The sequence below is a fragment of the Melanotaenia boesemani genome, chromosome 20, assembly GCF_017639745.1.
Source record: "Melanotaenia boesemani isolate fMelBoe1 chromosome 20, fMelBoe1.pri, whole genome shotgun sequence".
Taxonomy (NCBI): Eukaryota; Metazoa; Chordata; class Actinopteri; order Atheriniformes; family Melanotaeniidae; genus Melanotaenia; species Melanotaenia boesemani.
The window spans coordinates 8,717,579-8,743,815 of NC_055701.1; the positions used below are offsets into that span (position 1 = coordinate 8,717,579).

The window sequence follows — 26,237 nt, forward strand, 5'->3', positions numbered from 1 at the left end:
AATAAAACTCAGAAACTTAAGAGAATATTTATTTATTTTTTATTTTATTTATTTATTTTTTTTAATGGCTGCAAGGTGATGCGGTGGTTAGCACCGCAGCCTTACAGCAAGAAGGTTGCTGGTTCGAGTCTCGACTGGGGGGAGGTTCGAGCCCTGAGGGCGGTAGCCTTTCTGTGTAGAGTTTGTATGTTCTCCCCGTGTATGCGTGGGTTCTCTCCGGGTACTCCGGCTTCCTCCCACTGCATGCATGTTGTTTGTCCCCTATGTGTTGGCCCTGCGATGGACTGGTGACCTGTCCAGGGTGTACCCTGCCTCTCACCTGTTAATGCTGAGATAGGCTCCAGCTTACCCGCGACCCGTAATGAAAATGAAAAAAAAAAGATTTATTTATTTAAGCTTCATAGACAGTGTTAATTGTGCATTGGATCAGTAGATGTATTAAACATTTCAGTTCCTTGTGTTTTTTGTCTATTTGTTTAATCCCAGTTATATATTTAACCAAATGGGTGGTCTTTTTTGTCATATTTTCAAATTATACTTTTACTAAATTGCTAATCATTCTTTTTTTTTTTTTGTATTATCTAAATTTAATGCAGATATCACAATCAATAACAAATCCCTCTTTTTGAAATCTGTAATGTTATATCATTGTTTAAAGAATCTGGCACTGTGCTAAGAAATAGGGAATTTCTGTAATATCAATTCAAATCAATCTTTTTAACACAGTCGCACGCACACACATGCATACACACACAAACAAACTATTTTAAACAAAGTTCACTTTAAAATCCAATGTTTTAACATATTTAGTTTTAAATGGGCAGTTGTCCAGTGGTTTTAAACATACTTTATAAAATCATAATTATTATTTTCTTCTTTAAATGTGTTACATGGGTTTCAGCTGGCTGTGTCTGTACAGTAGATTTTTCCTTCTTTGTTATCTTATGTTGGACTTCTTGTAAATTTCTATGAATATATGGGGTTTTCTGTCAGTTACACAAATTTAATTTAGGTCATATTTGTCCAAACTGTTGGAGAAAGAGAAGATGAGCACAGTGCAATCCAAAGGCAATACAGACACGTTAACAGTCATCGACCAGCAGATGGGAGTCAAGTCTAACAGCTAGTTTGATGCCCTTCTGCTGGAGTAGATAAACTTGAGGCTCCTGTCCTGTAGAGTGTAGATGTTTCCCTGTCAAGACACACTTGATCCAAATTAAAGACTCATTAACAGGCTTTAGCAGAACTTGACAACAAGTTGTTGGAGAACCATTTAGTTTAAATCTGGTCTGTTGCAATTCAATTTCAATTCAGCTTTATTTGCACAGCGCCAATTTACAACAACCTCATCTCAGGCCACTTTACAGAAAAATCAGTTCCAGCCAATTCATGTTGATCCAGCCAAAATTCATACAAGCCTATTCTAAAAAAATACTAGCCTAGCATCTAAAATCTACAGGTCAGGGCCCAAGAGGTCTGGAGTTGGTGACCTCTGTGTTAGAGGCAGCCAAAAGGATTCAAAATATTAATACATTCACCTGACACTTTATTAGGTACACATGTTTAACTGCTTGGATCAGTCAATCGCATGGCAGCAGCTCAAAGCGTTAAGTCTGTAGACATGGACAACATGACCCCCGTAGACAAACATCAGAATAAGAAAAAATGTTGAATTGAAGTCAGATCGGCTGGTCTGAGGATTTTTAGAAACTGCTGATCTACTAAGATTTTCACACAAAGCCATTTTTGGGGTTTACAGACAATAATCTGAAAAAGAGAAAATATCCAGTGAGCAGCAGCTGTCTGGTGGAAAATACCTTGTTGATGTCAGCGGTAGATAAGACCCAACTAGGAGCCACTCCTGTTAGATAAAAACAGGAAACTGAGGCTACAATTTGCACAGACAATAAAAGGCTAGAAAAATGTATGAGTCATGCTAGGGTCAGAATTTAGATTAAACAACATGAAAGCATGGATCCATGTTGTCTAGTAACATCATTTCAAGATGGTGAGGGTGTAATGATGTAGGGAATATTTTCTTAACACACTTTGGGCCCCTTTGTACCAATTGAACATTATTTAACTAATTAAAATCCTTCATTTTGGGGCATTTTTATATGTAAAAGACTTGTTGTGGATCAACTTTTGGACCCTTGCTGATGTAACAGGACCATTTTTGTTGCAGGTTCTTCTGCTACTGGAGTACAGTATGGCTTCAAAGATAAACTGCACTAGCAATTAATTAGAAATAAGTGTTTACTGACTCTACAGTTATGACCATAACTTCTGATGTGGGAATGTTTGTGCTATATGCCTTCTTTATTCATTCTTCACTAGTAACATATATGAAGAGAATCACGCATTTGAACAAATCTATCTTTAGTATGACCATTCAAAGTATTCAATGAATCTCGTGGTTGCAGAGATAAACTCATTTTATTATGGGTATGTGGTTTATGAACAAAACTCTAAAAATAGGCACAAAGCTCAAAGGTTAAATCTGAGCCAAAATGCAGAAGCAATGTGTTAAAAGCTAAGTACACTTCATGAGTCAGTACCTTGTAAATCGACCATAATTTGAATTAATTGTTTTTTTTTTTCCATAACATTATCAGTTTCTCACATTATTCATTTTGGGCCAATCCTGGTAAAACAATTACTTTCATTGTTTTTGTTAAATTAATAAATGACACTGTGATATACTATGTTTTTGTTCATCCAAGATTGTTCTTACCTAATTTTATGACCTGGGGATGAACAGATTATTTTATTATGTTGTCTTAATAATATGTGTATATACCTTTAATTGTAAGACTTTCAAAACAAACAAAAGTCTCTCCTCTTCATGAGAAAATGGTATGCACATGCTCAGACACAAACATATCTCCAAACAGTTACTGTAAAAGATCACATGCTTTGTGCTGCAGTCATGACCACACAGTTCAGGATGCAGTTCTCAGAAATCTGACCTGTAATTTCTGGTAAATCACAATATTTGTGCCAGTGTTGCCATGGCAACTACGATGCAAAACATTCTGAGGAACGAAAGATTTTTGACCTTATGTAACCTCAACGCTGGTAGTTGTCATTTTTGCCACAAACTTGTTTTCACTTTTGTAACCTTCAGCTTTTGCTCTGTTGATGTGGTGTTACTTAGAGTTGTAACAATGGCACTACAAGTGAACACACAGTGAAGGGAAGGGCCTATCAGCAAGCTTGTTATTGTAAGCACTTCCTGTTCATTTTCATTGGTTAAAACTGATCACCTCATACATATTTTTTTTCTCACTAGCCACACAAACACACAAACACACACACAGCTGAGAGGAAACTATTAACTCAGTTCATAACCCTATGACTCACAGTAACAGCTAGAGAATGAAGTGTAATACTTTCTTTAGTGACTAAAAAGGTAATGTGTATGGTCATTTAATTCCTGTCCGAGCAATTAAATAATGCCCTCTGGCTTTAAAAAATCACTCTACCCTTTATTACAAACTTGTTTACAAATTGGATTATTGTTTTGTGGCTTTTGTCTTAGACTCAGATCAAGTTACAGCAGTCTGTGTCTGAGCCCATACAGCAGAGCAGGGAAAACCCCACTCAGAGATGAGCTAAACATCTCACCTCACACCACCTCAATACAACACTTTTACTGGCTAAAGCAAATCATACGATATAGACCACACCCTGATTTTTTTTTCTTAAAAAAAAAGGAAAGAAAGAAAGAAAGAAGAAACTAATTCAAATCAAGCACCTTTAATATGTTTAGCAAAATCAAACCACAGAGCACATCAAAGATTAAATGCAAGATTTATAAGCTGATTAATCTGATTACATGATGCTGACAAAGTAAATAAACAGAATAACTCATAATGTGCATACAGTCAATAGATAAAACCACATTGTAATACAATAGAGGATGTCTGGATTAAATTACACCAAACCCTTATAGTGTATTCATAATAGTGTATACAATATAAATAATATCAGTTAATGCTCAGGCTTTATCAGTGTTATTATATTAATAGCTAGATATGAATAATAAAAATTTATATGCACATAAATATTATTATTCCCATATAGATATAGATACTTTATATATTTATATAATATGCTGCAATGCTACAGGAAACTGAAAGAACACTCCCTGGTGTTGCATTAAGGGTCTCCAAGCTTCCACAGCTTAGTTTAATGTTGCTATCAGTGAGGGGGGCATGAGAAACTGTCCACTGTACACTTAATGGGTCCTCAAAGTGCACACCTTGGTGCAGCATTGAGTCTGACAGCTTCCACAGCCTCAAGAACAATTCATCTGTGCACCAATACATCACGGCTGATTGGCTTATTAAGGCCGAGACACAAGTTAAAAAACAGATTGTGTTTTGCCGACAGCAAAAAAAAACAAAAAAAAACAACCAAACATTAAAAATGTGAAACGGATAAAATCCAACATATGGCCACAGTTGGACAAAAAATTGTCTGGCATTTCAAGTCTAGTCATATTTGACTGTACTGGCTTTTGTCTTTATATAAGGCAGTGAATACCGAACTTTAAACTAATCTCTGTTGTAACGCATTCATGATTGACAGGCAAAAAGGAGCTCAACTTACAAGCTTAGAATACAAGCAAATAGGTATGATAAAAATGTGTTCTTGCAGCAGTGGTGTGCAGACATGACAACATTAGTGGATGTTGGGAAGTAATGCAAGTTAGAGACTTATCAAAAACAAATTAGCAAGTTTGATCATTAAACTAGCTACAAATCCAACACATTGCTAGAGTCACAAAATGCAAGGTCTTGTATTAATACAGAGGACAAGTCTTATGGAAAATATGGATGGATTATAAGGGTTTGTCAAGTACACTGATAATGTAGTAATGAAAGCACACCACTGCCAGAGAAAACAAAGTATAAAGCATGAATTTGTTTTTAAAGATATAAGAAGTCCCTCCAAAAGTGTTTTACATTTACATGCTCTGCCAAGCTTAATGGCATGAATTAAGAGGCTCTAGAAACGGGCATATTGGTCAACATGACCTCCTCACGAGGAGCTTCTATGATCACCTTCACAGACGTGAAGAAGCCTCCGGTCTGGCTGCAGCAGCATGTCCTACCACTGAGAACAGAAAAAGTCATGTTAGCCGAGGAGGGTGGACGTCAATTTATAAGTTGATGTGATGGAAATGTATCTGAAAATACCTGCAATTTTTTCTGTATTTGAAGCCAAGACAAATTAGTACGGCAATGAGTACGACTCCGACGCAAACCCCGACACCAACCGGAATCCCAACGACTTCAGTCCAGGAGATTGATGGCTCATCTACCAACAGACAGCATTATAAGGTTTGTGCAGATTTCATAATAAAAAGCATTAGAAAAAAATTTCTTTTAGCTTTCATCATGCTAGTCAGGATAATTTAATAAATATACAGATAACAGCTGAAATTTATTGGTAAACACAAATACAGTGGTTAGGGAGGAGATAGAACACCATCCAACGGAGGTGCAACCTAAAATCTGATCATCTATTTCCAACTTTCAATAACTATCCAGTGTTGCCAAGTGAAGCAAACTCTACTTCCTGTCTTCTATTTATAGATAGAAAATCTTTTGATCATGTGCGCTGGGCTTGGCCATCCTGACTCCAAGTCAAAAAGGAAGTGCAAACTTAAGATGAAATCTTACATTATTGACACTACGGCACTAAAAATAAACAAATAATCATCATTTCTTTTGAAAGAGTTACATCTGATTACATGACTCCTACTTGTTATAATATAAATAGCCCATAACTGATAAAGATTAACTATAATGTAAACTCTACAGTCATCTCTACCTTGTACTTGGTTCAAGTTGACAACTTCACAGCTGGCTGTGAAAAGAAGAAGTGGAGGTAAGAGAAGATCAGAGACAAGATGGCAGACTTTTAAGACAAAGTTTAGACTGATACTCACTGTTGCAGTTAGCTGTAAAGTCATGCAGAGTGCCATCCTGTGCATAAAAAACACAACAGAGACTATATTAACAGAGATTATTGTTGTAAAAGAGAAACACCACATTTCCTGTCAGGATTTTAACAGTTTTTTTTTATTTGCCACATAATCAAAGTATCAATACCTCCAAGTACTCTTTTTTCAAAACAATGCCAGGAATACATTCTGAGGCAATCATAGTGTCAGCAGTGCTTGACTTCACAGGATCAATTTTTCCCTTGTTGGTAGCAAATACCGTCTAAAACAAGCACAAAAAAAGACTAGTCAGTCATAATAAACAATTAAACCCGTTATTTATGTTGACAGATACGTCTAAACAGAATTAAATCAACAACAATATTAGTTTAAAATTGTTATTTTCTTGTTGTGAGCCAAACCTTTGTCTTGTCATGTCACATATGGGCAAGTAAAAGGTGATGGCGTGAGTCAAACTTACGTTATTGCTGGACCACGAGTACCTTTGAAGGATCATGTTTTCAGTGACGGATGAGACACTGTAGTTTACTTGCTTTCCCTCCCAAGTGAGATTGCAGGAAAGTTCATGTCCAGTGCACACCCGGAAAAAGACGCCTGTGTACAAAAACATATGTAATAATTAATAAAAACTACTGTATTACTGGGGAGGTTTTACCCCCTATCAAATCCCTATCTACTTTTTCAGAGCGCCATTAAACATGTTAGAAAGTCAGAAATCAGACAGATCTGTGATTGGTTGAAAGTTAAGCGGTGTGTTCGTGTTTTTATTCTTTACGTGTGTGTGTGTGTGTGTGTGTGTGTGTATGTGTGTGTGTGTGTGTGTGTGTGTGTGTGTACGGTTGTGTGTGTGCGTGCTGTGTTATTTTTTTTTTTGTTTGTTTTGTTTTGTTTTGTTTTGTAATCTCATGTATACCTGCTGGACGTCTTTAAAAGTAAGATGAAGCCATAGAGGTGTTTTATGCAGCAGAAAAATCCAGAGGGAAAAATCCCCCAATTTCCCCGTGACGTCGCGGACGACAAGCTCTCGCAACTATGGAGCACAGATTTTGACTTAACACCTGAATATACTGAGATTAAGTTATTGTATTTGAATTATCGTGTCACATTTAAAAGACTCCACGTGCATAAATCCCACCTATAATAAAAAACGAATAAAATGTTTCAAAACATCAAACCCTAACTTTCCCCACCTCCGTCAAAATAGACACCACAATAAATGAAAATAGGACACTATCAGTATCGGTATGAGTGGGTCACCGGACCGCCTTCAGTTTAGTCATACATTAGTCACATCTACTCACACCGAATACCATAACTAGGCTGTATGAGTCAGACTATCTGAGCTTGCAGAACAACTTTTGGAGCTAAATAAAATAATTATCTGCACAAAACGCACTTGGGGGTAATACTCACAGAAAAGCACCGCTGCCACACACCCGGCCATCGCTGTTGCATCAAACAGACTGAGGCATGAAACTCGTTCAACAATTAGAGGAAGTAGGCATTTTCCCATCATGCATCAGCCTTACCCTCAGAATAAAAGCAGGAATATTAGGATTACGCGTGTCATTTTCCTGCATTTAATGTTCGGGTAAACTGTTTATTTTTAAAGATCTATACGACAAATCATATTTCTTTTTCTTTCTTTATTTTTTTTCTTTAACTTGCTCTCATCGTAAGATCTGACGCAGCCTGTGACGCGATGGATGATGAAACGCAACGAAACGTGCTGAGTACCCTGCACAATAGGAATGTTAAACTGCTGTGGTATCTGTGAAGGGATCGCAATCAAAACAAGCCATCAATTACTAACAAAAGTATCTGTATTCAAGTCAGAATATATAGCGTCAATTCATAAAAAAGTATTCCAGGAATGGGTCTGGGAAGACTGGGGAACGGATGGCACATGATAATGAGACCTTTTAAAAATGGTCTAGATGTAAATATATTATTACTACTACTACTATTACTAGTTTTACTTGCATTGTTTCAATGTCTGACATATAATCAAGTTAGCTTTAGCACCAGTGTCTATAGAGAGAAAATCGACTCAATATCATTATGTATGTATAATACATGAATTGCAAACTGTGTAAACTATACTTCCAAATGCATGTTCAAATGCAAACACAACAAATATCTAGAAATTATGCACACACACACAAAAAATGCATATTCACAAATTACAAAAATGTACAAAAAGTAGTATTTTACACAACTTTATTTTACCTTTAACCCCATAAACCTAATAGCTTAGTGTTCAAAAATGCTTCTATGCACAAAAATCGTTAAATGCATGTGCATGATTTGCTAGTGACAAACAGACAAGAAACACTGTTGTAGTGACATGGTTGTTTAAGAAATTAGAAGCCATTCATTTAGTGTAATTGTAACTGAGTGTAATTGACCAGTAAAAACCATTTCCAGGATAAATGCTCATTTCAACCAGCAGAGGTCAGAAATGTCCAGATTTTAAGTGTTTTTTTTTTTTGTTTGTTTGTTTTGTTTTGTATGGCTTTATGATTCTGCTGTTTTTCCTTTTGATAATTTTCCCCCATTCCCTCTGTCCCATTGCTGATTATAGATTGAATTCAATGCTTCCTGATAAACCACACAGATTGTAAGATTGGGGGTTTGTTACTTTTGGGTGGGTGGGTGAGATGTTCTGGTGGGGTGGGAATTAAGTTGTGGCCATTCTCAATCACTCTGTAACTCGCAAAGCATACCATATCTGTGCACTTGAATGTGTCCCCCAGTGACAAAATCAATAAACAAATTTTAAAAAAAAAAAACAAAAACAAACTACATTTATACTTTCTGACCACCTTATGAGGTACACCTTGCTATTACCAGGTTGGACCGTCTTTTTTGCCAAATTCAAAGTAACTTTAATCCTTTTTCTTCCTCATTCAGATGCTCAGATTAAAGTTCAGCAAGTCGTCTTCAACATGTCTACATGAATGAATGCATGAGTTGCCATCACGTGATTGACTATTAGATATTTGGTTAAGTGGCTGGTGAGTGTAAATCTTTGGATAAAGGACTTGTGAATAATTAATGTTTGATGACACCAAGACCAATAGGTGTTTTAGGGACGTAATGTAAATGTAAACTTGAACAATATGTTTATAAGTTTGCTACAATGTTCTATTAAGTGTCAGATTTATCAGTTAAATGCATCTTTACAACCAACATGGTATTAAAAGTGATGACAGTAATAACATCTGCAGCTGAAAACATTCTGTAATATGACTCAATATTACTATGAAACTGAATACTAAGAATAGCAACTGAACATGAAACACAAGCTCTGCACAGATGACGACAGCGTTAAATTTAGTTTAATGTATCTGGTTATGCAACACATACACAGATTAAAAATAAGCATGTATGGAATAAAGCTAAGCTTTTCTCCTTTAATATGAATATAGTACTGAGATTTCTATACGTAGAAAGGCCAACTAACACTACATTTCAGTATTATTCTTTGTTAAATTTGTATAGCTTTACTCAGAGTTTGAAAACAAAATATATTAAAAGATTTTGCATTTATTAGCAATCATTTATTGTATATTTTTCTGTTATTCTTAACTGCAATATTGGATTAGAATTCGATAATAAGAGAGTTTAGGATTTACTGAGAGGTGGAGCGAGAGCTTTATCAATACAGAGAATCTGACTATTAAAACGCTTAAAAACATTTAATTTCTGGGGTAAATACTGTTTTTTTCTATTTATTTGTATTTAACAGCAATTAGATCTTTGAGGTGAATACAGATAAAAAAAAGACTAAGATTTTCCCAATTTATTATTTATAAGCAAATATTAAATAAGTCAGGATTAAAATTCTTGTCTTTGCTGATATGTTGAGAAAAGTTTAAAAAGCACAATATTAGTCAAAAGAAGCTTTGGTTTTAGAATGAACACGACACATAAAACACAAGTAGATTTTTAATAAAATTTATGTAAATTAAATTAATATATAAACAAATGCCAAAAGTAACACTGGAAACAGTCCCTAGAAAAAGTCACTGTAACATAAATTAACATACGTTGTGTAGAGTGCCTTTCTAACACGTCCATCCTCTTGACCCATTTATCTGTTTTACAACAGCTGATGAATGAGGCTTAATGTTAAACACACTCACATTTCCTCCAGTTTTCACCCAAATCTCATCCTAAAGCTGAAAAGTGAATGATGACCAGCTTTCCATAAATCTTAGGAAACAACACTGTCATCATTACGTCAAACAATTCAAGTTTGGATTTATTAACGCAAAGTTGTAAAACTTTTTTCTGGGTTCAAGAGGAAGAATGAATAGAGGCACTGTATGAAAGCATAAAAGAGTTAGATGCATATTGAAGTTAAATTCCCTTACATGAAATGTGTGCTTTTACAGACGGATGAACGCTGAGTGCAAAAATAGATTTTGCAATCAAAAGAAAAATAGGATTGTCACTTTGTTCTCCTCTAAAGACTCTGAACAACACTTATACACACATTTTTAAAGCTTTTGATGCCCCCAAAAAAGGCTGAAGTCTTGAAGCATATAGGTAGTAACTGACCTGTTACAGAAATGGTGAATCGGCTGCCTTCACCAGTGAGTTTTTCTCTCCATCGCTTAGTAAATAAAATAAAAAGCACTCTTTACCTCACTTTTATCCAAACTCAGCTCGCATCATAGCTCTCATATCTGTACATGTATATACTGTAATGAGCAGGTAAACAGATAACAGAACACAATAAGAATACACTGAGAGTAACAAATATGAAGTGACTGCATGTTTTTCATAGAAAAGGGAGAAAGTGGTTTGTATTGCTTTGGCCAGTTTGGTGAGCAGACTGCTCGTGTTCGTCGCTGGTTTTGTGGGCGCAGTTGCATCAAAGAGCCACCGGACAGCAGCAGCGAGTGGATGCAGCAGCAGGGAGACGGTGGGAAACCTTGCTGGTGTCTCTTTGTTTTACTACAGTTTCTCCTCATCTTTCCCTGGTTTCCTTTCTTGGCAGAGGCTTCACATTAGAACCCAAAAGTGTCTTTTTGTGCAGTCAAGTCTGTCTCGTCTTGGTCCCATTTGCCTGGGGACAGGCACTCTTCAGCGTTGAAGTCCTGAGGGTTTACCCCAATGTCCAGGACCTGGGGGTTAGTGCGAGACTCAGCGAGTCTGGAGGAAAGAAACAAAGGGACAAAAAGGGAAGAGGTAAAATTTGTTTTCAAAATCAATAATCAGAATTGCTTTTAAAAAGCTCATGAATAATGGTCGGCGCAAGACGTATGGACATAAAAACGGACATTTCTGATGACAAGATCGTGACTGGAAAGAAATAATGAATTTATAATCACACGTAGACATAAAATGATTCCGATAGTGAAGTAATCCCACATAAAATCCCATCACATTGTACACACACAAAATGCAGATTTTAAACAGTAAACATGTTAGTCCTAAATGTTAACACGCCACTTTCATTCAGTGACATCGCTCATCCAGAATCATGGAACCAACAGAGTGCAAAGCCGATGGATGTGCCATAAAATCATCCTACATTTGTGATGAGGACGTGGACTCAGTGGAAGAAACGTCAGGTTCTGTGGCAAAAAGCAGGTTAGCGGGTTCTTTGTCCTGCTAACTGTGTCTGACATTGAGTTGAAAAAGGTGCTGAGCTATGTTAATGGTGTATACCACTGAAAAGAAATGCAAAACTACAGTCATTTCTCCAGCTGAACACTGATATGAGCAGGCAGGAATAGTGGGTTGGTGAGGGGAGAATGAGGTGGAAATCACGAGATCCAATGAATGACATTGTTACCTGAGTAGGATTCAAAGCTATCCAGACTGCGGCTGGGGGTGCAAAGGAAACATCACAAATCAGGCAACAATTAAACTCACAAGTCCTCTGAACTGCCTGATCATCAAATAAATGGCTGCATCCCAACGCCTAAAACTGACTTACAGAAACTAACATGAGGCTTTATCTTATTCACCCTCCTTTTGTCTTTGCAAAAGACAGATGGCCTCTTCATCTTCAGGTGTGTCTGAGATTTTGACATCTACAAGGTTGAAGAAGAAAATCGGCCAGCAGATGGCAGCGAAGACCTAAACAAGAGATCCCTAAAAGCTTTTGCTAACAAATGAGTAAAGTTTAATGATAAAATGACACAAGTACATTTAAAAAACCTTCTTTTGGACCAGGAAGCTGGCTGAAAAATAATAAGCAGCATGCTGAGAGGGACATGCAGCACTGGTGACCGTAAACTGATGAAATATTCACAACCGAACTATGTTAGTGGGTCATGATCAGTTAAAATGAAACTAACTAATGAATAAATAACTTATTCTCAAAGCAGCTATATACTGTTTGTATTTTTTTTGGCTAATATTATTGAATAAGAAAGAATCCTATGAGATGTTTGGATTAATCATCTTTAAGAAATGTGCTGAATTATTATTTCAATCTTCATGCAAAGCTGCAAACTAAAGCAAAAATGTTTTGAAGACGTTATCTCTAATTCAGCGTCTGACAGGCACAGACATCAACCCGGCCTTACATGCAGCTGCATCTCTGCTTATGTAGTAAGCATCTTCATTAATCACAGAGCTGAAGACCAGACGCAGTAATTACAGTGCGTGCAGGCAAATAATCATTTGGTAATGCATCTAAAATGGCCTCTTAGTCTTTGATTACTAAAACTGTGGAGTCTCTTTTCTTGTGCATTGTGGAATTAAATGAAAACCAGTCAGATTAAATAAATACACTAATAAAAGAGTTGACTGAATCTTTCTGGCAGTCCAAAACAAATACATGCCTCCTGACAGCAGCCCACCATGGCTAATCTGAGAGCTGCTGATGCAGACCTAACTGAAACATTAATCACTTTGAACTGTGGCTACGATCTGATTAGTTTGTTCACTGCACAAAGTTTGGGGAATTAAAATCTGCACAGTCACATAACTTTTCTGTAAACCTTGTATTTGTAGAAATGTAGTTTTTTTTGTGCAAATTATTCCTTTATAATGCTAATGGTGAAAGTTTTACTGGAGCTACAGTAACTCTCTCCATTGGGGATGAAATGCAAATACCAAGCATTTTGTCTCCAAACAACAATCCCTTTGTAATCACAGGTTTCCTGATTTCATATGAAATCAGTATGATGGTAAATGGAGCCTACAAAAGCAGCGTGACTCAGGGCAGGCGCCGACTGTGCCAGGGCCTGTAAACGAGAAGGCCAAACAACAGACTGCTTCTCTCAGGGCATCCGTTTGTGAGGGTACTTAAGGAAAAAAAATCCTAATTCACAATTGTTCTCACCTTGAAAAAGCCTCATCCAGACCGTCCTCCAACTCCTGCCAAACAGAACACACACATACATTAGTTGAATATAAAGTTTTTGTTCAGATATGCACACAGTCACCTCTTGCCTCCTTTCTCAAGCTCAAAATGGTCTTGGAAGGTTAGGCTATTTGCAGCCCCACACCCTCTGTCGCTATGTGACCATTAGATAAGGCCAGTTCTGTTCAATAGACTATTGTCTTGCTCTGTAGTAGAAGCAAAACCATTGAAACCCCACTTTTGAAAAGAGCAGGTATGGTATATCAGTGGGTACAGTTTAATCAGTGTTTCCTGCATTGCATTCTTTACACTTTTAATCAAGCCTGAACAGCTTAAACCTACTGGCCACCACAATGCACGTCTTACCCATACGGTATTGTTGTTCTCTGCTGTGTGATTATGCACCGTAAAGGGATCCGATTCAGTCCGCTTTGTTCCTGAGTGGACCTGCGCTGCGTTGGCTCCCTCTGCTAAATCCAGAAGAGTCCCTGTGGCTACATCTGAAAATGAAAACACAAAAACAAGCAAAATTTACTTCAGAACATACAATCAGGACCTGAGATTATCAGAGTCTCATGCAAAAGAGAAAAGAAGCAGACATGCACAAACTCATTAAGCGTCTATAGTTTCTCATTAATTCGGCCATCTGTGGATTGTCACTTTGTGATAAGTGAGCAAGGAGTAACCCCCTGACTTTCTGACTACCGTGACACCGCTGATCTGTAATAGGATTGGTTTGTAATGGTCTTGCCTGATGATTAATGTGTGTCAACACAATAATCTCTGTCGAGTAGTGACGTGTAGGTCGGGGTTTTTAATATCCGCAACCACCGGACCCAATAAAAAGAGCCGATCCACCCAGCCCGACCAGCAGGATTATCCCGTAATCCACAACTCACAACTCAAGCCTTAATCAACTGTAATTCTATAACAAGACTGATCAAGTTCCCTTCATTACAGCTAGTTTACCTTGACTCTAGACAGTGTTGCTACAGTTCGCTGGTGGAAATTTTAACAAATCCTACACCAAACAACAGGATAAACAGCTTAACTATTCAGTTATAGATGCTTAAACTATACGAAAGACAGATGGTAATATGCAACCAACACTGCAATCAGAAAGTGCTAACACTCAAACTTGTCACATTCGGCTCAAAAAAATAAACGCTGGTAAACTGATAATTTACTTAAATAACTTTCTGGTATCACCTCAAGCTTGTGTTTGTATCTTATCCAGTTGATGGTGACATATAGATAAGCAGATAAAAACTGACTCTTTATCTTTATTCTTGTAGTTTTGGAGGGTTTGTCAGACAAAACAAGTCATTTAATGATGTTTAGGCACCTGTGAAATTTAACCCCACCAATCAATCAATTAGCAACACCATCATTAACGGCTACCTTTCTGAAGCAGGCAAAATATAAACCCAAAACAGGAAGTGGGGTTTAAATTATGAAGCCACAGTAAGACCGTTAAAACTGGGAAAGAGTTGGAGATATCATGTCTTATAAATGAAGCTGACTCAACTTTGACAAGTCTCTCTGTCTCAGTGACATGTCATCTGATCAGCCACAGTAAAGGGTACATGCCTGTAACCTTGTGAAAGCGTCACTATGTCTGCTTTAGGAGTCAGCTTTTTTTCAAAAACGTACTCAGAAATTTCTACTGACATGCAATTATGCCAATTCCCCAAAGACTCCCAGTCACTGGCAGTTAAATGAGCCACCGACTCCTAATACGATCAAAGAGACTCCGCATGCGCCACGAAATGTCACACATTCAGGACCATGAACCCACATGTAGTGACAGAAAAGATTTAGGAAGGGGTCCCGTTATCGCTGGAGGCCATCCGACTTGGCAAAGAGAGCGGCTTAGCAGAAAAAAAAAGACTGTCACAAGACACAATGTGACGGGAAAAGGCATGCACAAACACAATAAAAAGAGCATTATGAGAACTCACAAAAGCATATTAACTAGGAAATTATTAATGTCTTACGGTCGTCTGGCAAAATGAAAGCCAACAAAATGTTTCCACGGCATGACCTCTGACTAAAACACTATTGTCTTAGGAAATCTCAAAATAACACTGACTTCTTTCATGCTTTTCACACAAATTGGACTGTAATTGTGCTGCTGCAACATGATCCCACAGCATGATAACAGCTCTCTTATCGTAAAATGTCATGGAAATTACAAAAGCAAGATTTGTTTTATTAGATCACAAAACAGCAGTGCGGCTTCAAAGTTTTTCTTTTAGGTCAAAGAGATCATCATCAGACATAATCACCTTAAAATGTCATTTCCTGTTCATTATAAGGAAAATAAGGAGACATATCAGCTGACCTGCTGCCTCAATATAGGCCAAACTTTGACAAGTGGCTGAATACACGTCCTCACCCCCTGAGGCTACGATTGCTGTGACAGAGAGCGAGAAGGATGTGATGATGGGTGACATGACTCACCTCCTCCCTTCAGGCTGCCCAGACTGGCCGAGCTGTCCGACTGAGAGTTGCTGGCTCCTTCCCCATCTGAACCTGTTTTTACTCGCTTCTCTTTCTCTGTGAACAACAAGGTGCAGAAGAGGAGAAAAAGGAGGGGGGGGCCGTTAGAGAAGAGAAGCGATCGGTGACTCTGGACCTTGTAAGAACAGAGGGAGTGCCCTAGCAGGGCAATGCTCAGAGAGCTAGCAGCTAAAAATGTGGGTATTAACTGATTCACTAACCAAACATTAAATGTTGGAAAACAAATCAGCAGCAGTACATTGACAGAGAAGGTTAAGGCCATTTCTCAAGCCATCTGCCAGCTGAAACCTATACAGGTGGGGGGTGTTCAAAGACTAAAACACACTTCATACAGTTGTTAAGTGCTGCATTTAAACAGAACGCCATCTAGGTCAGAAGGATAGCTTTGATAGAGAGCTTTGCTCACTCTATTTTGTTCAAACAATTTTCCATAGTGCGAGTGACAACAGCTGTCATTAGGCATCCTGCACAACAAACGGAGTGCAGAAAAGCAGATTCAGGGCCTGTATTTTATCAGGATTTTTCAGATTTGTTCCTCTGAACTGCACTGATAGTTAAAGCAAAGGCTGGGAACATTTCTCCAACAGAGTGGAACTAAGACAAATTCATTTATCATCCACAACAGACTTCCAGAAAGAAACTGGGCTCTTCTTAAGAAGGAGCCTTACAGTGATACTGTACAACATTTCACAATTTAGAATTTATGATCGTACTGTATGTTGTTCTTTCATTCATTCATCATTTTGTATACCACTTAGTCCAATTCAGGGTTGCAGGGGTCTGAAGCATATCCCAATAACAATTAGCACGCGAGAGGCAGCTACACCCTGGACAGGTCACCAGTCCATCACAGGGCCAATACAGACAAACCGCTCACACTCACCCCTAGGGAGAATTTAGAGCAGGGGTGCCCAAGTTCGGTCCTCGAGATCTATCATCCTGAAACTTTTAGATGCAACCCTTCTCCAACACGCTTGGATCAGATGTCATCTGCATGTCATTCAGCTCTGCAGAGGCCTGGTAACAAGCCAGTCATTTGATTCAGGTGTGTTGGAGAAGGGTTGCAGGATGGTAGATCTCGAGGACCGGACTTGGGCACCCCTGATTTAGCGTAACCATTTAACCTAATATACATGTCTTTGGCCAGTGGGAAGAAGCCAGAGCACCAGGAGAGAACCCACGCATACATGGGGAGAACATGCAAACTCCACACAGAAAGGACACTGTTCGAACCCCCCCCACCAGCCGAGGCTCAAACCAGCGAACTTCTTGCTCTGAGGTTGTCTGTAATTCTCTGACAAAACACAACAATGTATGGCTATCCTGATAACTTATATCGGCAACTGGGTTACACTACAAGTAGGCGGCAATGAACTACAACATTTACAAAATATCTACTTTGCTTCTATTAACTCATGATATGTTTACCGTCAACAGAATATTGATTTATTATTATTTTAAAATCCCAATTATCATCAATACAAGTGTATTGTGACACCCTTGTTGACCAAATTGAGCAGTACTGATGAGCAGTACACAAAATGTACATGTCTCTTTTTCTCTTTCTGCTCTTTCTTTTCCACCCTTCCTCCGATAATATCCTCTTGCATTTCTTTGACCAAGCAGCCACAGCATGCACTGAAAACAGCCAGTGTGTTGATACCCAGCTGCTAGTAAGTGATGCAGTGCCATAAAGTGAATCGCTACTAAGTGACGCAGCATCTTGGGAAGGGAAAAAAAAAACAAAAAACAAAAAAACTCGAGACGCTTCTGTGCAACAACAGCTCCAAGAATGTATATATAAATGTCAGTGTGCACTCAAAATAAGTCAGAAACACGTTTTTTATGGCTTGATTAATAAGCTTACTCTGCACCTGAGACTGATGAACAAGCCTGGGGATCACACACCACAAGCTCATCTACACCTCAAACTGACACACACGCAGCACTTCTGTCTGTTTGAGCCTGATTTGTTATATTGTGTGGACTGATGTGTTATATTATAAAAGTAAGGGGAAACATTCTGACATTATTTAGCTTGTTAGGAGCGATTTTCACTCCTTCACTGGAATTCCTATAAACCCATATTTTATAATGACCAGTCTACCCAGAGTGCACATTTCTCGTGGCATAGAGGTTCAGTTCAATTCAAGAATTCATGTAGTGTAAAAAAAAAAAAAAAAAAAAACACAATTAAAACACACATTACTGTGACAAACCTTCTGAGTGGCTGTGATATTGACCCACTCCAAGTCAGACTTTCTTTACTGAGGCTGGAGATGAAATGTCCAATTTCCATAAATCCTTAAAAGAACTGCTTTCAGCAGAAAAATATTTTTATTTCACCACTATCCCTGGTCTAAAATCAACTTTCCCAGAAGTCCTGGTAGCTTAGTGATGGCAGAGCAACAAAAAATTTCCCCAGGCACCTGATATCAGTGGAGTCTTCTGCTTCTAGTAAACATGCAACCAGTGTAAAGTTATACCAGCCCACAGCTCACTGGAGTGTTTACAGTGAATATTTTATCAGCACAGTTTTAAGAACAGAGATGGGAGCTGTAATACAGAGAGGAATGTGGGTCAAGCATGTGTGGTGTACAGAGGAAAACCACAGTGGGTGGTGGAAGTAGAGTTTGACAGAGACAAGCAAACTAGACAGACGTACAGCGGATACCACCTTCCTGCCAACATCCCTCGGGGTCTTTTAACTTTAATGAAACAGACTCAGAAGGGGATTCTCCTCTCCCTATTACTCTCCTCATTTCCAGTGTGTAACAGGAACACCTGTATGACTTGAAAAGGGAAAATAAATCTTCCTAACACCCTACACAAGCAAAGAGTCAACTCGTTAAATTTAAATAAACTGATTGCTTTGCCTTCTAACAAATCCCAAGGATGAAAAGAAATGTGAGAGAAGGAGAAATATATGAGTGTTATGAGAAAAAAAAGAGTGAGATTAGAAAATATGAAGGCTGTCTGCACTTAATTGCAGTTTTTAATATTCAACTCAGACATTAAAGAAAAAAGCGCATGAAGAGGCGTGAGGCAAGAAATCCGCGGCCTTGATCTTTAGGGCGAAGAGAAGAAAAAAAAGCCTCCTTAAAATGGAAATGTGCCCACACTAAAATGTTTCAAAACAACGCGGCAGAAGAAGGGGAAGGAGTAGAAATGTTGCAAGAAAGAAAAAGGTTGTAGAAATTTTCATTCAGAGCGAGTGTGCATCTCTAAAGGACTGAATAAATAACTGCCTTGGTGTGAGACAGGATCAATGGCACTGACATTGAATCTGTCAGGGGGGCTGAGCTTCCACTGACACACGCACACAATCATTTTCCTTTCTCTCCGACACACTCGCCATCCCAACACCCCTCCATGCCCCGCCTTTCACGCTTTCTTACCCCCATCCCCCCTCTGTTGCTCCCCTTTTCTCCACCCTTTATAAGCAGAAGCAAGTCCTGGAATAAGGATGGAGAAAGAGAGAATAACTCAACGATAAGGCAGCAGGTGCAAAACAAAGAAGGGAGTAAATGGATAATCGCTAAATCTAAAGACCACCTACAAAGCAGCACGCCTGTAAAAAATGAGGAAGAACTAATACTATGTGGCAAGAAGTCCTCATTTACGCTGGGGTCATACATCCAGTAAATGGCATGCATGTTCTGCTGAGCTGTTCGAAATAGTGAGCTGCCTGTGTGTGACACCATCCTTACACAGCAGTTTGCCTACCTGCTGTGTTGACAGTTGTGCCTCGATACACACACACACACACACATATATTTGCCCATTTCTATTAATTCACAAACTCAAACAGATTTAAGGTGTCCTCTGACTGATACGAAACAGAAACATATGAATATAAATTCACAGGCCACCCTTTTTCAATGACTTGTTAACACGAATAGCTAATGACATGGTGGCATCTCAGCGCATTCAGACAAGCAGACATAGACAAGACGAACTGCTTCACACACAGTATGAGAATGATGAAGAAAGAGGATATAAGATACTTTGAACGTGGCATGGTTGTCGGTGCCAGACGGGCTGGTTGGAGTGTTTCAAAAACTGCTGATACTGGGATTTTCACACACCACCATCTCTTTACAGAGAATGGAGCGAAAAAGAAAAAATATCCAGTGAGCAGCAGTTGTCTGGATTTAAAGGACTTAAAGAGGAGAACGGGGCAGACTCGTTGGAGATGCTAGAAAGGCAAAAGTCTTTCAAATAACCACTGGTTACAACCAAGGTATGAAGAATACCATCTCTGAACACACAACATGACCAACCTTGGAGTGGATGGGCTACAGCAGCAGAAGACCACACAGAAGATGGAAAAATGTTGCCTGGTTTGGATTTTAGTGGAAACATTCAAATGGTAGGGTCAGAATTGGATTAAGCAACATGAAAACATGGATGTACCTGCCTTTTGTCAACATTCCAGCTTGGTGGTGGTATAATGGTGTAGGGGATACATTTATGGGGCAATTTGAGCCACTTATTGTGAACTGAGCATCATCATCAGTATAATTTTAAAGAATTAAAGCAGTTATGATGACAAAATGACCTGGTACCAGCAAAGTGGACCTAATAAATAAAAGCGAGGAAATGAATGTTTGTGTGCAGTAAAGATAAAATAAACTCATCTGAGTACTAACATCTCGGTTAGGAGACAAAAATTTCCTCCAGTGAGGTCACATCTGCGACAGGCTAAGCTTAATTCCTCCCAATTCCTCCCTGTATAAAAACCTAGATGAGCTTTTGAGGTGGTTGCAATAAACTGAAACAGGTCTGTCCGAGAGGATTTCACCACCGTGGGTGGAATCAATGTAGATTTTCCTGTGTGTGTGTAAACAGCAACTAGCCACACAGTTGTTCAGGATTTCACATGACCTCTCAAGAGCGTGTCAGGGCCAAGAACAGGCAGACAAGAATTTATTCTTGCTAGTTGACAGGCCAACTTCAGAATTAAAGGCAAAACAAGGAAAATAAAGGATGAGTACAGTAAGAGGAGACAACCGCATCAGTGAGGAGGGGGAGACAAAAAGAGAGAGGAGCATTTCCACTCATCTGACACACTTGTGTCGTCGGGGGCAACGGTGCATACCTTCTTTGGCAGCCTGCCAGAACTCAAACGCCACTCTGAAAGCTTGAGCCACCGTTAAGGTTACCGCCTGGGCCTGTTGGGAGGAAGGCAAAGAGACAGAGCAGAGTGAGAGATGAATGATACATACATGCATCTCATCAACAGGAAGAAAGATCCAGGAGGGCTGAGGAGCTATCACTGTGATGCAAACAGGAACTGACCACAAACACATAAGGTTTCCTTAGTTACTTGAAGAGAAGCAAAAGAAACAAGCAGACTCCATGAAGCTGTTTATATAACTGGGAGGATACGTGGCCCTTTGGCCACAACTAAATTAGTGAGGGGAAGGAAGAGGGAGTGGCTCACTTGTTCAGAAAGCCTCCAGGGATGTGAGAATGCCAAGAGAGGAATCACAGCCTCCTCGCTCTTCATGCTCTCACTTCTTTCTTCCTTGTGACTTCATATTTATTAATGTAAGCATGTAGTCATCCTCAGGTCTGCATGCACAACACTCACTATACTCTATACACTACACACACTATACTACATGAAGCACAAGCTGAACATAATACCTAAATACAGAACTGTTGCTATTTGTAGCTGTAGTCTGCAAGTTTATTTAATGAACCATTTATGGATATATATATATAACCAGTGGTATTTAAAGAATTGTTTAATATTTTAGGAAATACAATCAATCACTTCGTAAAAGTCTTCTAGTTCCTGTTCAGCTAGTTCCTGTTTATAGTTACCACCCTATCCACGCTATTTCCTGTGCCCCCTGCACAATACATGAAATAAGATGTGGTGTGACTGCAACTAAAGTGTGTGCTGGTGGGATGTTTGGTTACTTTCACAAAGAGCTTTTCAGTTTAAACACTACAAGTAGGTCAATGAAAAAGCTACCCTGAGTGATCTTTATTCATTTATTTATTTTCAACTTGATCCCACGAATCAGACAACTTTGTGTGTGTGCATCTAAAAGGCACATAATTACACAATCTTAATTACTTACCATTTTTCTCTTGGAGCAGAGAAAGGCATGGCACTCTAGAGTCTCGTTGTGTTGGCTCTGGACGATGTAGGCAAACACTTTGTCGTGCATCTTGTCTGCAGTGCAGTATGATATTCTGAAACAGACAGACTTTAATAAAAACCCTTAATTCTTCGTATTCTTATTCCAGACAAAGGAGGACTGCAGGAACTTTATCTGCATTAACCCCTTAAGCTCATAAAACAATCTGATTTAAAATTACTTATCAACAATTTATTTTTTAAAAGATAAAAGCACTGTCACTCTTAAAACCACTCACCACTGAAAACAACAAATACACACAAGCTGTGAATGTGCAAAACTAAAAAATGTCACCAACTTGAATGCAACAAGTGCACAGATTTCTGCTCCTATTTTGCCAAAGGCGTGACTTTCTTTCCTGCTACTCCTTCACACACCCACTGTGTTAATCTCTGACACACACTTTTTAAGTCATAGCTTTCAGATAGGCTCCTGGAAATGACCTGATGGGGCTCAAAGAGGCAGAAGTGCTGCATGTGTGTCAGTTTGAGGTGTAGATGATTTTCTGGTGTGTGATTCCTGCACCAGTCTTGCTCATCAATCTCAGGTGCAGAGTAAGCTTATAAATCAAGCCATAATGGCTTACAAATAGCTTTTCCTCACATTTGAGCATGTTGCCATTACTGTAATAACAGAGGGTTGTGAAAGGTAAAACTATGGAGATTATAATGAATGTCTGTCATCTGGTCTTCATCTGCTTGTCTTTATATGATGACAAATAAATAGATATAGACAAACAAATAAAAGAAAGTGTGAAGTGAAAAACCACAGCTATAAGTAAGATTTAGAGCGACTGTTTGGGCAGGAGGGTGTTGAGGAAATTTGGTGTCCAAGGCAAATCGATCTTTTTATTGGTCGTCCATCCTTTTTGCAGATGTCTGAGGGTCGTTGAGATACAAACAGCAGCTATACGTTTCCATGCCATCCTGAGGTCACAGTTGGACACAAATCCTTACACAATCACTACAAGTTTCTGACTTTATATTCAAATGAAGGAGTTTTTATTTTAGGCAGTGGGGGCAGCTGCCTGAGCAAAGAAGCCCAGATGTCCCTCTCCCTGGCCACATTCGGCAGCTCTTCCAGAGGGATCCCAAGGCATTCCCAGGCCAACAGCGAGACATAGTCCCTCCAGTGTGTCCTGGGTCATCCCTGGGGCCTCCTCCTGGTGGGATGTGTCTGGAACACCTCATGGAGGAGGCATCCTGACCAGATGTCTGAGCCACCTCACCTGGCTCCTCTTGATGCAGAGGAGCACCAACTATACTCTGAGCCCCGAATAGATCACCAAGCTTCTCACCCTATCTCTAAGGGAGAGCCGTCCACCCTGCAGAGAAAACTCATTTTGGCCGCTTGCATTCGAGATCTCGTTCTCTCGGTCACTACCCACAGCTCATGACCATAGGTGAGTGTAGGAACGTAGATCAACCAGTAAATCGAGAGCTTTGCCTTTTGGCTCAGTTCCTTCTTCACCACGACAAACTGATGCAGAGTCCGCATCAGTGCAGACTAGGCCTGTCGCGATAAGCAATAAGTCAATTAATTGAACGATAAGAAAATAAGAGCACGATAAGTTTGCCGGCCGCGATAATTTTTATTAGTCCCCCCTTTACCATAGACTGTGTATGACAATAGGTTTCACTATGGAGTATTTCGACTAAACGCTCTGGTTTCTTGCGGAGTGATCTCTCTGGTGTCATACTTGACAGCAGCATGTTGCAGCACGAGCCGGTAAGCCGCATTTGTTTTGCAGGGCTGCCAACACGCAATGGCCGTGAGACTTGCGTATTTAAGTGGCTTCTCACGCTCTTGCGCTAAACCTCCGATTCTCATGCTGAAATATGTAAATAAGTCGAATGGAGAAATTACAGATGCAAGCACCTCCTCTTTTATCATTTCGCTGCTCCCCACATGTAAGCAGAACACACACATTCTAGCTTACGACGTCAGTACAAAGCCCCCACTTCCTGGTCTACCGTAATAACCCCTGTAATCCGCAGGCACATTACGCAAATAGAGTCAGCCTATATACTAGCGTATTTGACAAAATACACATTAAGAGCAATGCCGGCTAATCGAGAGGTTTGGGAGGATTCCCAGTGGGCCGCATTACTTTTGGGCCGGCGTCCCGGCGTATGTGAAAAGGCGCTTTTATTTATTTAGTTTATTGATCTTTGAAAATGTGTACTTGCATTATTATGGTATATGTCATTATATTAGTTGAGAATGGTCTCAAAATGACACATTAGCGCTTTGCGCAATATTATCGTTTATCCCGATAATTTCTGAGAAAATTTATCGTACAGCTAAATTTGTTATCGTGACAGGCCTAGTGCAGACATGGCTCCCGCTCCATCCTTCCCTCAATCGTGAACAAGACCCCGAGATAAGTGAACTCCTCCACTTGGGGCAGGACCCTATCGCAGACCCGGAAAGAGCACTCCACCCTTTTCCGGCTGAGGACCATGATCTCGGACTTGGAGGTGCTGATTCTCATCCCAGCAGCTTCACACTCGGCTGCGAATCGCTCCAGTGAGAGCTAAAGCTCACGGCCCGATGAAACCACAGAACCACATCATCTGCAAAGAGCAGAGACCCAATCCTGAGGCCACCAAACCGGATTCCCTCAACAACTCGGCTGCACCTAGAAATTCTGTCCATAAAAGTGATGAACAGAATCGGTGACAAAGGGCAGCCTTGGTGGAGTCTAGTCCTCACTGGAAACAAATCTGAATGCCGACCAAGAGAAAATGTTATTCTGAAAAATAAATATACCACGCATCTGAAGCAATTAGAGGTTTTTAAAGCCAAAGTTTCTACTTAAAGTTTAAAACACAAGGACAGTTTTATAAAAAAAAAAAAAAAAAAAACAACAACAGGGAAATTTGTCTTCCACACCTGGAAGGTGAATATGGTTTTTGTTTCTTCTGGGGTTATTTTTGTCTATTTTGAACATAGACATGATCCGTAATATTTTTAGATTCCACATGACTTGCGTGTTGCTTGTTCTTGCATTAAAGGACACAAAGATGGCTGTGTGCATGTACATGGGCGTGTTGCAAACAAGAACTGCCAAAAGCTCAATCCAAATACTTCTAATAGGGCTGTTTGCCAATATGTAAACAAAAAAGCAGAAATAATAAAAAAAAGAAAAAAAAAAAAGAAAAAAAAGTAGTCGTTGGATAACTGATCCACCGTTCTGAATATGACCTTTAGGAAAATCTTGTTAAAGTTAAGTTTACAAAAGAAGCCAACCTTCTGTTGAAATGATAAGTGGTGTATGTGAAGAAAGTTATCCTCAACTTGCAAAGACAGGAAGCAGGTGTCTTCTGGTAACAAAACTTTGAGGGAATTATTTAACATAAGCCGAGTCATCCTTGGAAAAATGATGGAAAGTCCCATTTCTCTTTGATAACTCATAAAAAGTGGAATTTTAGAAAAGGGATATGAGCTTGTCTCATAAACTCTACGCCAATGGATGTCAGACAATAAGGCAGGCTGTCACAGGCAAGGGGAAATCTGGGAGGCATTTACTAGAGAAGACAAATGTCTGAGTGTGTGACACCTGAGGTAAAAGCGCAGACATACAGCTCCTGTAGCACTCCCAAAAGAGCTGAGATTAATGAGACATACTGCTGATAGACTGACTACTCCTGTTCTCTCACACAGATACAGAAACACTTTGCTGCCTCAGAGAATCGCACGTCCGAGCAGTGATAAATGAGCGAAGGAGGAGAATAATAACTTCTGTTTTAGTGTGGTTGATCAGGATGAGCAAAGCATTTCAGACTGGGCGGCCCTCACTGCCTGAGGAGCTGGACGAGGAGGACTGACCTGTATATGGAGATATTTTCTATCAGCTGGTTCGAGGCACTGTCGTAAAGGATGATCCCACGAGGAGAGACGGTTAACGTGACTTTCTGGAGTTTTTTTCCACTGGCTTTGGCCTGGAAACAGAAAGAATACAAACCACAGAAACAAAAGAGGGTGTGTGTGAGAAAGAGAGAGAGACAAGAAATCAGTCTCTTTATAAATGTCAGTTTTGTATGTGAATTACAACTTTACTAAACTGTAATCAGACCAGACAATCGAAAGCCACAAATTCCAGTCCAGTCAAGGACAGATGAAACATGTATTTAACTGCGAACAACAACAATATTAAAGAAAATTTAAAAGAACAAGCCCACAATGCATTCAGATCTAATTTTACAGATCAACCTTTCACGCAGAGTTACAAATTCTAGAAAACATACCCCAT

The 26,237-nt window shown here is 39.2% G+C and overlaps 1 protein-coding gene across 5 annotated transcripts in view; it reads right to left on the reverse strand.

The window, feature by feature from the left end:
• The window catches only part of ldlrap1b (low density lipoprotein receptor adaptor protein 1b), a 47,211-nt gene that overhangs the window by 6,728 nt on the left and 14,246 nt on the right, over window positions 1–26,237 (reverse strand). The window contains exons 3-10 of one of the 5 annotated variants that reach the window (XM_041971603.1): window positions 25,814–25,926; window positions 21,923–22,037; window positions 20,929–21,001; window positions 15,768–15,863; window positions 13,710–13,804; window positions 13,284–13,318; window positions 11,784–11,815; window positions 9,913–11,137 (exon numbers count right to left, since the gene is read on the reverse strand). In XM_041971603.1, coding sequence (XP_041827537.1) covers window positions 11,091–11,137; window positions 11,784–11,815; window positions 13,284–13,318; window positions 13,710–13,804; window positions 15,768–15,863; window positions 20,929–21,001; window positions 21,923–22,037; window positions 25,814–25,926 — 606 coding nt within the window. In that variant the 3' untranslated portion in view covers window positions 9,913–11,090. Of the gene's footprint in view, window positions 1–9,912; window positions 11,138–11,783; window positions 11,816–13,283; window positions 13,319–13,670; window positions 13,805–15,767; window positions 15,864–20,928; window positions 21,002–21,922; window positions 22,038–25,813; window positions 25,927–26,237 lie in introns of those variants that run through there. The other 4 variants (XM_041971602.1, XR_006008651.1, XM_041971601.1 and 1 more) reach the window with 4 other exon arrangements.